At 47.3% G+C, this 14,199-nt stretch overlaps 1 protein-coding gene across 7 annotated transcripts in view; it reads left to right on the top strand.

The window, feature by feature from the left end:
- Positions 1–14,199, top strand: part of SLC1A2 (solute carrier family 1 member 2) — a 142,846-nt gene that overhangs the window by 112,478 nt on the left and 16,169 nt on the right. For all 7 annotated transcript variants that reach the window (XM_047692533.1, XM_047692530.1, XM_047692529.1 and 4 more), the window contains exons 8-9: positions 1,140–1,334; positions 5,049–5,183. In XM_047692533.1, the coding sequence (XP_047548489.1) occupies positions 1,140–1,334; positions 5,049–5,183 (330 nt within the window). The remainder of the gene's footprint in view (positions 1–1,139; positions 1,335–5,048; positions 5,184–14,199) is intronic.

Here is a 14,199-nt window from a genome sequence, read left to right as displayed (position 1 = left end):
GGTTTGGACAGAAAAAAGGCCCCCAAAGCAAAATATAAAACAGGACAAACAAACCCCAAAGAAAACGGGCCACAAAGCACTCTCATGGCAATTTGGGTGTTCTACGTTTCTTTCCATATTACTTAAATTTTGAAGCAAATCCACCTACCCTCCCACACGCCTCTCTCCACATGGAAATAATATTTTGGCCGTCAGTGACCCTTATCCTTACAGGTCTCCTAATTTGAAAGACGCACGAACATGTCAGGAGTTCTGGCCCTTGAGGCTGGGTCATGTGGTGACGAATTCCCGTCCCAGGCCTAGGATGAGAGCGGGGGAGTCACTCCATCCACACTGAGTCTTTGATTAGCTACAGAGCACATGCTTTTTGCTTTATATTGTTGTAAAGACTGTACAGTTGGCCAGTGACCACATATTAGGGAGTTGGAGTGTCTGTGAGGGTCCCTAGTGAATTTCTAGAGGCTCAGGTTCAGGCTAAATGGTGTTTAACATGTTTGTCCAGCATTCTGAAAATTAGCTCAGGGCAATTCCCAGAGGCTGGAGGCAGCCCATGTAGTCATCTTATTGGAAAGTGTTTCCAGCATGAAATTATGGATCATTCAAAAATCCCTCTTTCCGCTTCACTGTTGACTGCTCATTGTTTTCTGACACATTGTTTTTTTGCAGCTCAATGAATGTGGGTAATCAGATGGTCTTTAATATTTATTTATTTTTTAAAAAGATTTTATTTATTTATTTGTCAGAGAGAGAGAGAGCGAGCACTGGCAGATGGAGGCAGAGGGAGAAGCAGGCTCCCCGCTGAGCAAGGAGCCCAATGTGAGACTCGATCCCAGGGTGCTAGGATCATTGGTCTTTAATATTTAATATAAGAGGGACACACTGATCAAAGGAACAAAAATTTAAAGCTCTAAGTAGATCTCAAAAACCAACAAAAAGAGCTTGCTACTTATGAGCATCTTAATAAGACTGAAACGCCGAACAGCTGGTCTCTAATTTGGCTCTGGGCACTGTTTTTTTCATGTCATGTTGCTTGATTGGAACAAAGAACAAACACTTTGTGGTGGCATTTCAGTTTGAGTTTTGTCCTGCTTCTCTAAAGCGGATATAAACTCATGTGTCTCTCTCTCTTGGTTCCTTAGTGCTGGAACTTTACCTGTTACCTTCCGTTGCCTGGAAGAAAATCTGGGAATCGATAAGCGCGTGACCAGATTTGTCCTCCCAGTCGGAGCAACCATCAACATGGATGGCACAGCCCTTTATGAAGCGGTGGCCGCCATCTTTATTGCCCAGATGAATGGTGTTATCCTGGATGGAGGCCAGATTGTGACTGTGAGGTGAGTGGAGATTGGGTGGAGGAGGCACTGAAATGACCTTTTGTCCTCCCCCCTTCCACACTAACTCCATTTGATGGGGCCGCTTGAATTTCAGGTCCCCTGGTGGAAGAATGATGAAGGAAATGACACAGCAGGGGAGTTACTGGCAGTCTCGAAGGGAAAATATTGTGACAGGAAAGAAGCAGGCTCATACGTAGGCCTTCCATTTGTGTTGCACACGTGAAATTGGTTTGGAAATTTGGTATGACGTGATTTTTAACAATCTTGTGATGTTGCAAGGCAGTGATTTCTACACCCATTTAATAAATTGGGAAGCACAGGCTTCCAGGGGCAGGGTGGTTGGTGAAGACTATCACATTAATGAGCCAGGAAGGCTGTAACAGGGGCCGACATCAGCTGACTCTGACTCCACTTTTCCTTTCTTTAAAATCTGTTCCCTTCAGCATTTCAGAGGGCGATGGCAGAAGTAACGAAACACTGGAAGGAAGAGGTTTCTCAATACAATAGAAACCATTTTATTATAACTAAGTAGCAAATTTAGATACCCATGTTTTACTAAATCAATTTTTACCCTATGTATTCATCCTTGAAGAAATTTAGGAAGAACACTTTCCCAAGAGATCGTTAACAATGCATTGCTTCTCCATAAACTTACAGATCACACTTACTTGCATATGCTAATTTCTCAAATGCTTACAGCCACGCTGTGAGGCATGGACTTGTCTTAGCTCAGGATGCTATAGCAGAATACCACAGACCCGCAGGTGCTTAGACAACAGACATTGATTTCTCACGGTTCTAGAGACTGGGAGGACCACGATGAAAGTGCTGGCAAACTCAGTTCCTGGTGACTGTCCTCTTCCTGGCTAGTGTTGTCCTTCTTGCTGTTTGCTCTGGCCTTTCCTTGGCAGGTGGAGAAAGAGTGAGAAAGCTTTTGTAGGTCTCCTCTGATAAGAGCTAATCCCCCATGAGGGCACCACCCTCATGACCTCCTTACCACTGCCCGCCACCGCCCCCTCAAAGGCCCTGCCTCCAAACACCATCACCTTGGAGATTAGGGCTTAGACAAATGAGTTTGATGGTGGGGGACACAACTCAGTCCGTAGCAGCACTATAGGGGGGGCTCAGTTTCCTCATTGGGTATATTGGGGACATCCTAGGGAGTTAAGTGTATTATCCCTGGGACATAGTCACCTGTCAATAAATGTTAGCTACTAGTATTATTACTATTAGTGATGCTCAATAGCATTCAGTACTTCTAGAATGTGAAAGAAGAATGTGACGGTGGTGTAGTGAGTGCCATGATGTCACTCAGGGAAATCATACTTCAGATCCGGGTACCACGCCTTCTGAGTCACGTGGTCACAGAATGCACATAAGACTGCCAACGTCTCTTGCTTTAAAACTCAGAGACCAACAAAAGGAAAAACCCCTCCTTTTGAAGCCAAGTGAGATGATTTCTGGTCCCTGAATTCTTGGCCCTGATGGCAGCCACACTTACCACCAAGTTCATACTGTTAGATGAAAACTTAAGAGACGGGAGGATGGTCTGGTGACCAATGATTGGGATGGATTAATGCAGAGTTTTCAGTGTTGGAGGGATCGGGGATGGGGGCATTGGGGGTCCACACAGCATTGGAATCAAGCAGATGAGGGTCCTGAGCCCAGCAGACGGCGGCCAAGCAGTTCGATGTTTCTCCATCCGTCCAGTTCGTGGTTCCCCCCATGGAGAGCAGAGGCAACCATATGTACCTTGAAGGGTTACTGTGAGGCTCTGCTGTGACAATGTGTGTGTCATGCTCTGTACCGCGTCCAAGAACCAGCCCTGGAGAAGTGAGCCAGAGAGCGGAAGGACAGGAAATGCGGAAAGGGATAGAGAGATGGAGGAGAGATCACTGTCCCCAGGAAGCTGTTGCAGGCTGAAGGGAGAGTAGGGGGACCAGCTTCCAGGAAGAATATCCTTTATAGTCTTTTGTCTCACAGCCCAGAGGGGCCCAACCATGGGGCCACAGCGCAGAGGGATGTGTAAGAATGACTCATAACAGAAACAACTGATGTTGTAAATAAAACGGCTGAGGCCTTGACCGTTGGAACTTGGGAAGTCCCCCTTTCCTGGTGTTCTACCCGTGCCAGGCAAATGGCAGAGAATTCCCACTTTCTAACTCTCGGGGCTTTAGGGAAGCTTTTATTTGCAAAGCGGCCTCACCCTGCCCAGACTTTCTGATAACAGGAATGGTTCACATTTACTGGGGGCTTGCAATGTGTCAGGCCTCTTCTATGTGCTTTCTATTTATTAGCTCCTGATGACGCTTTCTTAAAGATAAGGAAATCATGGCACAAGGAGGTAAAGTAAGTTGCTCAAAGTTCTGTGGTTAATAAGTGACAGAGCTGGGATTCGAATTCAGGTTGTTCCCTTCCATAATCTTCATCAATACCCACTCTATACTCTAACCTCCCATGATCCAGAAGGATCCAAAAAAATAAAAAAATAAAAAATGGAGTTCTTTAAGCCTTGATGGCAGCGCCACATTGACAGGGGCAGGAGAAGAGTACAGATGGGTTCTGTCAATCCCACCAAGGGGAGGTGTCCAGAAGGTGACAGGCTTACACCTGGGAGGATGGCAGTATGGAAAGACCATTGCAAATCACAGAACCTCCTATGGTCTTCCTGTCCTCCTACATAAGATTAGGTAAATTCAGGTCCCTCCCCATGGTAAGACCCAGGATTCTGTGCTTGGTCATAGCAATGGTCTGAATTCAGTTAAACCAGTTTGGAAGCCTGACTCTTAGTTTGGAGCTGGAGGACCTACTCTAGAAACTCTAGATTTGTCTAACTACAAATAAAGCACCCCTCTTTTCTTCACTGTGCCCACAAAAGCAAGTTGGGAATCTATATTTTCATAAGCATCTTTCCATTTAGAAATGACAACTTTCAGAAATGGCATCAGAAAAGAGGAGGAAAAAGAGACTGCCCTTTGCTGGACCACAGAGACCCCCTGGTGTCTAGACAGGGCACTTGAACCCTAGATTGAACCCTCTTCCAGAGACAACTTCAAAACGGTGCTGGGTGTGCTCTTGGCTTTGCAAATGATGAGAGGCTTCAGAAGGAAAACCTCCTGTTATTGCATTATCTCTCCTTGGCGCCTTCTTTCTGAATAATGTATTTTCCAGTCCATGGTGAAATGTCCAGACGTCTAAAGCTTAATGTCATTTGGAATCTGTTGATTTGTTCCCCCGATGTCCACTCAATTGGGTCTGGATATTTGCTATTCTGAGTTCTCATGTTAACATTGGCAGTGGCCTCCTCAGACTCTTGCCATGGAGTCCAGATGTCTCTGGGGCTCCCAGAGACATAAAGGCGTAAGCAGAAATGAATGCAGTGGTATTCCCATGGGAGGATTAGGGTGATTTGTTTTCCTTCTTTATTATTTCCCTGCCTGCTTAAGAGCCACACTTACCTTAGTTGAGCCCTGCGATATGTTAGGCTAATTGGCTCTCCTGCTGAGCATAAGGCTACAATCCCTGAATTTATAAACTTCTACCACAGCTGTGTAGAATCCAAGGAGACCCTAATTCCCGGGTGCTGGCACTCTAGATTTCTCTGTTCTTTGAGAAACAAAAGAAATTTTATGACTCCTGGGAAAATTGAAGCCAGGGATGGTCTTGCCAAGTCCTCTTTCTCTTCCCCTGACCCGGTCTTCTCTGTTTGCTCAGCCTCACGGCCACGCTGGCCAGCGTCGGTGCGGCCAGTATCCCCAGTGCGGGCCTCGTCACCATGCTCCTCATCCTGACGGCTGTGGGCCTGCCGACGGAGGACATCAGCCTGCTGGTGGCCGTGGACTGGCTTCTGTAAGTGCCTGCAGAGGGGGCTGGGCTGCGGATGTGAGTCTGGCCTCCCGGGGCTCGACCAGATGCAAGGTTGCAGCCAAGGTCTTTGCAAAACCCCATGACAACTTCTTCCCTCCCTTCCCTCCCTCCTTCCCTCTAACATTTACTGAGTGCCTCATTGGGAACCAAAGGTGAAAAAAGCATGCTGAGGACCTCACAGTCCAGTGGAGGCATCAGATAAATTACAATACAAAGTGAAAAGCCCAGCAATAAGGACACCGCCACGGATGCACGGGGGGTCCCGGGACATTAGGCTGAATGAACAAAGCACAGAGGATCCGATTTTTACAAAGCTGCAGGAAAGGCAATATAATCTTGGCAATAAAAAGAGATCAGTGGTTGCCTGGGCATGGACGGGGTGAAGAGACTAATTGGGAAGGGGCACAAGGAAATCGTTTCGGGTGGTAGAAATGTTTCATAGGCACAGGTACACACAGGTGTCTACGTTTGTCAAAACTCATCAAACCATACACTTAGCTTGAGTACCTATTACCATATGTAAATTACACTTCAATAAAGTAGATGAAAATAGCTCATGTAGGGGCGCCTGGGTGGCACAGTCAGTTGAGCATCTGACTCCTGATTTTGGCTCACATCATGTTCTCAGCGTCCTGGGATCAAGGCCCATGTCAGGCTCTGCGCTCAGAGGGGAGTCTGCTTGAGATTCTTTCTCTCTCTCCCTCTGCCCCTCCAGCTATCACTGGTGTGGTCTTTCTCTCTTACTCTCGCTCTCACCCTTGCTCTAAAATAAATAAATCTTAAAAAAATATATAGGCTGCAATAAAAGGATCATGCTAGAAAGAGGCACCCACCCCTTGGATGGAAGGGCAGAATGGGGGAATCAGGCAATAATGAACATGGCGACTGAATTTGCCTGGGCACCAGATGCCAGCCACAGCACCAAGCATTTTACATCTTGCACTTTCTAATAACCCTGAAGGTTTGGTATTATTACTCTTGGTGTATAGATGAGGAAACTGAGGTATAGGGAGGCAAAGTGACTTGAGAGTGAGGAAAGATTTGAGTCCAGTTTGGCTTGGTTTGGGAGGCTGCTACGTTCTTCATCATGGCCATATTCAAGCTTCTGAAGGCAGTGAGAGCTGAGCTGAATTGTAACTGGTAGGTAGATATAGACAGGGGAGGAAACAGGGCATTTCAGTCAAGGCCAAGGCCTGCCTGTGCAAAGGCACTGAGGCAGCAAACAGTGTGAGGACCTATGAGTGGTTTAGTAATACTGGAGTACAGAGTGGGAGGCAGGGTCTGGTGAAAGGTGGGGCAAAATGGAAACCCAGCATGGCCACGCAGAGAAGTTCAAACTTGATTGTGTCCACATAGCTCAGCTACCTTTCCCAGTATATTTACCAGTGAAGGGCATTTTAATACTGTAAGACACTCACTACCCATTCACAGGGCAAGTCTAGCCAGATGGCCCCCAACAGGGAGATGGGAATCAATCCTTGCTAAGGGCCTACTCAGTCTCTGATGTTCTGTGAGGTATACACTGATGCTTCCTGTCTAATCTTGGAGCTAAGCAACAGGGGTGGGGATGCTGTTGGGTTCAATGTCAGGGACACAGAGGTTCAAGGCCAAAGTGGCCACACAGTTTTTTTAAACTGTTCTACATGGCAGGGGCAATTTTTCTGACATCTATTGGCATAGATTTTAAGAGCCAGAAGCCACCTTTAATGCTTTTGAGTTTCCTGCATCTAAAACAACAGTTCCTTCCCCCTCCCTTCGCCCTTCCAAAAGGAAAAACACGCCGGTGACTGAAGGGAGGGACATCTGGAAAGCTGGAAGGAAGACTCACCTCTCCACAGAGCTTGCCTGTTGTTAAGATCTAGGTTAGAATAGAGAAGTGCTCCCCGGATGTAATCTGTACACCTCGGGGGGGCTGCAAGGAAGGTCATGATCTTCTTGACGGGATCCTCATCGCCAGGGAAATGCTCTGAAAGTACCTTTAGAGGGAAGGTGAAGAGTAAGAAAAATAGCCTCATTCTCTGTCCCTGCCAGCCTCTCTCAGGGGCTGGGGGTGGGTCCTCTGTGCTAGTTCCGTTGTTCTGGGAGCCTATGCTGGCTCCAGGGCAGCTTTTCTCACGGCGTCTGTCCGATGAGGCCAGGCGGTCATCATGGTGGCCGAGATTCCTCAGTGGTTTATGGGTGGAAGGATTGGGCGGGAATGGGATGAAGGAGACAATGGAGTGGGGTGGGCTTTCCTGGGGAGGAGGACAAAAGGGAAGTGAGGGCATTGGCAATACTTTAGGGTCAGTCGGAGATCAATACATATGTGCTAAATTTTACCACAGAGTTGCTGTGTGATAACCAGGGGCCTTTCCACACAGGAAGAAAGACCGAGGAAACTATTGAAATGAACTGTGCTTCCCCTGTGACTTTTGCTTCCCGAGTCCTCTGCCCCTTGGCTCCTTGAACCCCCTGAAACGGTGGACTACTCTTGCCTGTGTGTCTTCATTACCTCGTCTCTTCTTGGGCTTATGTCTGAGGCCTGAAATCCACCTTTAGAGACTGATCTTTTTATAAAAGATCATTATAGAGATAACCTTCCCTCATGATCATGCAAATGCCTTCTCTGAGTGAAAAAATCTGGAAATGAAGAAAGGGAGCTGGTACCTGGTGGATTCTGCCATGTTCTTTACATGTGGTAATGATTAATCCCCGAAGAGCCCTAAGGAGTGTTTCACAGATGATGAAACCGGGAATCAGAAGAGTTAAGTGTCTTGCCTGTGGGCACAAGAGAGCTTGGGTGGTCAGGTCAGGACCCTTTACCACTACCCCCATCCCCGACACAACTTCCTACTTGACCAGGCAGATCTAGCGGTGGGCAGAAAGCAGAGAGGCGCACAGTCAGAAAGGTTTAGGGAAGACAGACCTATTAGGGTCACCCCCAGTTTCACAGAATAACCAGGGAATTTTTCGTTTGACCTGTTTTTTTTCCTCCTCCCCAGACTAAAACAAAACATCAGAAAAGCCTAAATGGGGACAAAAGGGGTCCAGTCAAGGTCTCTGCTACTCCGAGAATTCAAGCCCTCCAGCCATTGTGGGCGCTGGGCTTCTTGGCAGTCATTTGCTTCCAAGCCTGTTGGATGAGAGCCATTTCATGAAACGTCTAAGACCCTACCCACTTCTGACCTAAATGCTAGCAAATGGAATAGGAGGGCTGGGTCCTCCCCATCACCCCACACCAGCGCTCACATGTTTGTACTTGCGCCGAGAGCAGGGCGTCCTAACTCCAGGGCAGGAACGTGCCAGCAGAAGGGAGTTGGCTGAACCCAAAACTGATGATACATTTGGATTAACTATATTGATGAAACTCTATATGAGAAAACTCAAACCCAGGCTGGCGTGGGAAGGAAGGAACAAATGAAGAGCTGTCTTCTGGTTCTGGGGTTGGATCTCAGGTGCGGGAGGGGGTGGGGGCTCTGTGCCCAGAGAAAAGAAAACAAACAGTCAGGAGCCCTGGATCTGAGCTCTGCACTTACTCTTTGTGCAACTTTGAGCAAGTTACCCTCCAGACTTCAGCTCTGTCATGTGAACAGTGAGAATAATGACTTGTGAGCTTAAAAGCAGAGTCTAGACCCCATGCCCTTGAGTGCCCTACTGGTTTTAAGACCTGGACTAGGATTCTGAGGGTGATGGATGTTTGTATACAAATAAGCCTGAACGTTCCTTTTAAGAATAGGGAAAAAAGGGAGGGTAGAGGAACCTGGGAAAATGTGTGTAGGGGTCTGTAGCTAGGTCGGATCTGCTTTGAATTAGTAATGGTGGCACATTCTTGCTCACCAGCAAGTGGAGCTCTGGAAACACACTCTTGGTCATGGGCTCTGTGGGCACTGGGTGCCTGTTACAGTGTGAGCGGGGTCAGGGGGAAGAGGTGACACAGATGTACAGGGGGAGGCTGGCCATTCCCTAGCGAAATAGTTGGTGGCGGAGGTGGGGGGGCGGTGAAGTAGAGAAAAAGAAAAGGTGAAGGGATTTTTTTTTTTCTCTCCAGGCAAAGCTTGTAAGCTCTCATAACTCTAGCAATTTTTCAATTTAAAACCAAACAAAGCCTGCAGTGACATTTAATGTGCCACAGTGTTTGCCAGCTGCTGGAGACTGGCCAGCCTCATTACTGCCCGCCAGGCCCTGGATGCTTTTCGATGGGCAGGCTTGGCTGCTCTGTAAATGTCATGGTGAAAACGAAGATTCAGGGCCCCGAAAACTGCCGGAGTCCTCGAACACTGGATGGGAGGGGCTGGTAAAACCAGAACCTTCCCCAGGGTCCAAGAAGCCCTTTGTGTCAGAATCCTTGGCACCTATTTCTAAGAGAACTCGCTGACACCCCCGTCTCTTGGAGGGAAGCAGGAAGGAACCAGTACCAGGAAGAGGTAATAAATAACCAGGTCTGGCCACAGGTGGCAAAAGGAAAGCCAAAATACAGTGAAACCCAAGGGGATCCATGACCCACTTATCATGTAAGATTGCTGGTGAGATCATTTCTGGGGACAGATTTACTAGCTGGGGGACCATTGAAATTGGACTTACTAGGGAGACTTACGGCCTCCCTCCTGCAGGGGGAGCTCTGAAGCTCCCTGTTAGCATCTCTCCCTGGAGGGACTAGAGCAGTGATGCTCAAGCTTGAGCATGCACCAAGATCTCCTGGAGATTCGGGAGGTCTGGAGTGGGGACCAAGAATTAGTATTGCCAGTGATGCTGAGGATACAGGCCAGGGACCTCACTTCCAGAAACCATGTATTAGAGATAGGGAAGGTAGAGGAGGGGTCCCTGATTTGGGGATATCAGCAATTTGATTCTTTTTCAAGCAGGGCTTCAACTCATGACCCTGTGATCAAGACCTGAGCTGAAATCAAGAGTCGGATACTTTACCAACTGAGCCACCCAGGCACCCCTTGGTTCTTCCCTGAACACCAGTTGGCCGTTCTCACATCTAGTCAATAAAAATGATGGAAAGGACTCAGGATACCGATAACTCATACTCAGCAAGTACCCCTTTAATATTAGACAGTATTCTAAGCACTTTACTTGGACCTGTTTAAAAGTTGCCCCAAATCATGAGGCAGGTAATGGTATTATCCCCATTTAACCATTGAGGAAATGAAGGCTCACGGAAAAGTGGCTTATCTTGATTTAGTGCATGTTGAATGGCTGATCTGGACTCAAACCCAGATGATCTGGCTGTTCCTTGAGGGTCTGGGCCCATCCACCTGGATTCTTGTTCTCTTATTTGAGACACACGTATGCACATATACACACAGAACTGATTGAAGCCCTACTCCGTGTCTGGTGGAAGAAGAAACGAGTTTCTACATCTGCCATAGCTCTGAAGATTCTAGGGGCTTATGTTTAAATATTTGCTTTGATTTTCCAGTCCCATAGAATTCTCTCTACGTTACCCATTCTATGTCGACCTTAGGATGGGTTGTGACCCTTTCTCCTAAGTCCTTCCCTCTCCTGACAAAGCGTCCCTGGCTCAAGGTGATGAAATTACAGATCTGGGGTGCGGTGGGGGTGTGGTGGGGGAGGGGCTACAGTTCTGCACAGCAAAATCACTTTTTAAAGTATCACAAAAGAAATATGGAAAAACAAGGAGGCACAAAGCTCAGGAGAGTGATAAGATGAAAAAGGGAAAATGTCCCTTTATCTACAATTGAATCTTGAGTTTAGTTTCACTGAAGTAATCTCTTAATAATTTCAGGTATCCTGAAAACAACAATTTAATATGAGGCACCCCTTTTCTTTTAAAAGAAGTCCTTTAGTGCCCACCCACTCCCCGGTCCTGGTCTCCTCTCCCTGCTCTGTTTTGCCCTTTGGTCCCTGTCTCTCTGTGCCTTGCCCTTCCCTCCACCTCTGTGTTCACCCCCAGCAATCAGAACACCTCTCTGGTTTTTGTAGGCAAGGTAATTTAGGCTGTCTGCCTCTCCTTCCTCCTCCCTCTACATCTTGCCCTGGCCCTAACTTCTCACCGCCAAGACAGCCAGCCAGACATTTGCCAAACAAAAAGACAGTTCTCTTTCTAGAGTTTTTCCGTCCTCTTCAACAACCCATCCCTGCCCTTCCTCCCTCACATGCCTGCCCCCACGCCTCCCTCCATCTTGCCCATGTCACCAACCAAGACCACGTGGTATCAACACTCAAAGAGCTGATGGTCTAGTAATGGGGACAGATGTGGTAAAAAAAAAAATTCCAGCCGAGTTGTGCTAAGTGCAAAAAGAAGAGTGTGCAAGACTTGGTGGAGGAAACAAAAGAGGAAGTGGCTTACTCCCCTCTTCACTTGGACTCCTGAGGAGGAGAAGGAGGAGGAGGAGAAGGATGAAGAGCCTGACTGGGTTTGTGTCCCGTGCGCTGTGAGGCCTTTTTATGCAGAGTTTGGCAGAGGCCCCCTTGATGACACATTAGCGTTCAGGACACATTAGCACTTACTATCTTCTTAACATGCTTGGAAGGAGGGGTTATTTCCATAGTTGACAAATGAGAAAGCTGAGTAGGAAAAGCTACGTTCCTTGCCCTGCCGGAGCCGGGATCACAGCCCGGGCTCCCATCCAAAGTTCACGCTCTTCCCCAACGCTTTGGCGGGCCCTCCTTCCCTTTTCATCCCCATGTGGCTTTAGCCCTTGGATGGTTTGGGTTGTGCCAGCCTTCTTAGGTCTGGGGCCTTGGTGACCCCTCTGCCATGTTGTGCACTCTGCATTCTAAGAGGCAGACATGATGGTTTGTGTCTGAATGCTAAGTTGAATCACATGAAATTGCCAATGTTTAGCTTTAGGGAACTGTCAAAATGGCAATTTCATATGGCTCAGCCCAATACAAGGAACCAGATGGATTTTGGGCGGCCCTGCTCCCTTGGCTCTGTTAGTTCATGAGAACCAGGACTATCAGACAATTCTAACACCCTCCTGCCAGAGGACTTAGATCAAGAGATAGAAAAGAGAAAAAGGACCGTGGCAATTTTGCCTTTCTCCCAGGGAACCAGACCGGGTTTATCAGTGTGAATAACGAAGGCAAGCCCCTCTCTCGTCTTTGGTTCCTGGTGGCCCCAAAGCTAGGGCACCTGTGGTTGTGGATCCCCTTCAGCGAACGATTCTGACCTCCCCTCCGTCTCCTCTTCACAGTTCTGACACACAGTGTCCAGACCCAAGGATAGCATCAAGCACTCTAAAATTCTTTTTACCAAGTAGCCTTGAAGCACTTGAGGACAGCAGAGTTTCCTGAACAGTCAGGACTGGCTGTGAGACAAAATGAAAGTATTCGCCTGTGGAGAAATTTCCACGTGGGAACCACAAACTCCCATATCCTGCTTTTAGCTAGACTTGGACTTCCCCAGAGTTGGTCAGACATTCCCCTGGTGGCCTCTGCAGCAAAATAAAAATCCTATCTCCTGTCTCCTTCCATCTCCCTTTCCCTCCCTTCACCTTCTCAGTCAGTTGCCTTGAATACGTTGATAACAAATAATGGCGCCACTTTCTCTTTCTCATTCAGTTTTCTATCCATGGTGAGCCATCTTCTCTCTCTGCCTCTGGCTTGTACCTGCCCTGGCTGGATCAGTAATGGCCTCTTTGTTGCTAAAACCAAGGGGCACTTTTACTCTTCTTACCTGACCCCTTGGCTGTAATTGACATTCTCCACTACACCCTTATTTTTGAAACATGCTTCCCCTCAACTCTTCCATTTTAATTCCATCCTTGCAGGCTCTTATGCCTGTGCACATTTCTTGACTCTTGGTCACCCTCAGGGTCCAGACAAGACTGCCTGCTCTTCTCACTCTCCATTCCCTCCAAGGATGAACCAAACACACCTGTGGCATCCACCCATCGCCTCTTTAGGTACCAACTCCTAACTTGCTATGTCTCTCCTGATAGTCCATATTCCCAACCACTTGTGGGACTTCTCTGCTTTGCTGGCTCCCAGATTTCAGACCCGGTATGTTCAAGCTGTATTGAGAACATTTCTCATCCCAACCTTTTGTATCCCATACATATGGTGGCACTGTTCACTGGTTGCCCAAAACCAGAAACCCGAGAGGAACCTTTGACTCTTTTCTCATTTATTCTCTATAACCAGTCAGTCCTCAAGTCCTGTAATTCTGTCTCGTAAGCTTCCACCACATCTTCACTAAGTGGGTTTTGTTCTTTCAGACTTACTCTCCTTCAGACCATTCTTCATACTGGAACAAGCATGGTCTTGCTCTCCAGTGGCTCCTCATCACTCTTGGGATAATGACCTGACTCTTGAACTTGGAGGACAAGGCCATACATGATTTGGTCAGTTCTTACCTTCTGCCTCTCAACCCACTCATTTGCCTCCTGAACGTTCTTAGGTGTTCTTATCCCCTCAATTTCACATTATTTATTTCTTTTCTGCCACTTTATCTCAGACTTATCCTTAGGACCTAAGTTGAGATACTTCTACTCAAGTCTTTCCTGGGGCCCAAGCATAGTTAAAATGTCCTACCTACAAAATCCCATAGCACCCACCACTTATTCCTACAAGAACATTTATCTCACTCTATGGGGGACACAGAAGTAAAGAGAGTGTGGGTTCCAGGGGGAAGAGGGAGCATGGGAAGGGCTTTTTCTTGTTCTTTGTTGCCAGCGCACTGGACATAATGTCCTGCCCACACTAAGATGCTCATTGTACATCTGTTGAATAAATAAAATGAACTAACAAAGAACTCACCAAGTATTAGAGTCTGTGTTCTCTTCTTATTTTCACATAGCCATTTGGATGCTCTTGTGCTCCTGCAATCAATCTTTAATGAGTTCTTAAGGCATGCCAGATGTTTCTTGAGAGGTGATTTGCTCTAGGTAAGACAGTCAGAAGATCTGGGTTAGGGTTCTAGCTCTAAGTCCAGGGCCCTTCCCATCCTGATTTTAGAGTCAGACATCAGCATGCTTTGGTTCTACTCGATCCCATCTTCATTCATTCCTGGCCTGACAGCTATTTCCTCTGGTCAGTTCATTTTCAA

The sequence above is a fragment of the Lutra lutra genome, chromosome 10 (genome assembly GCF_902655055.1).
Source record: "Lutra lutra chromosome 10, mLutLut1.2, whole genome shotgun sequence".
Lineage (NCBI taxonomy): Eukaryota > Metazoa > Chordata > Mammalia > Carnivora > Mustelidae > Lutra > Lutra lutra.
This window is presented reverse-complemented; position numbering and strand designations above follow the sequence as displayed.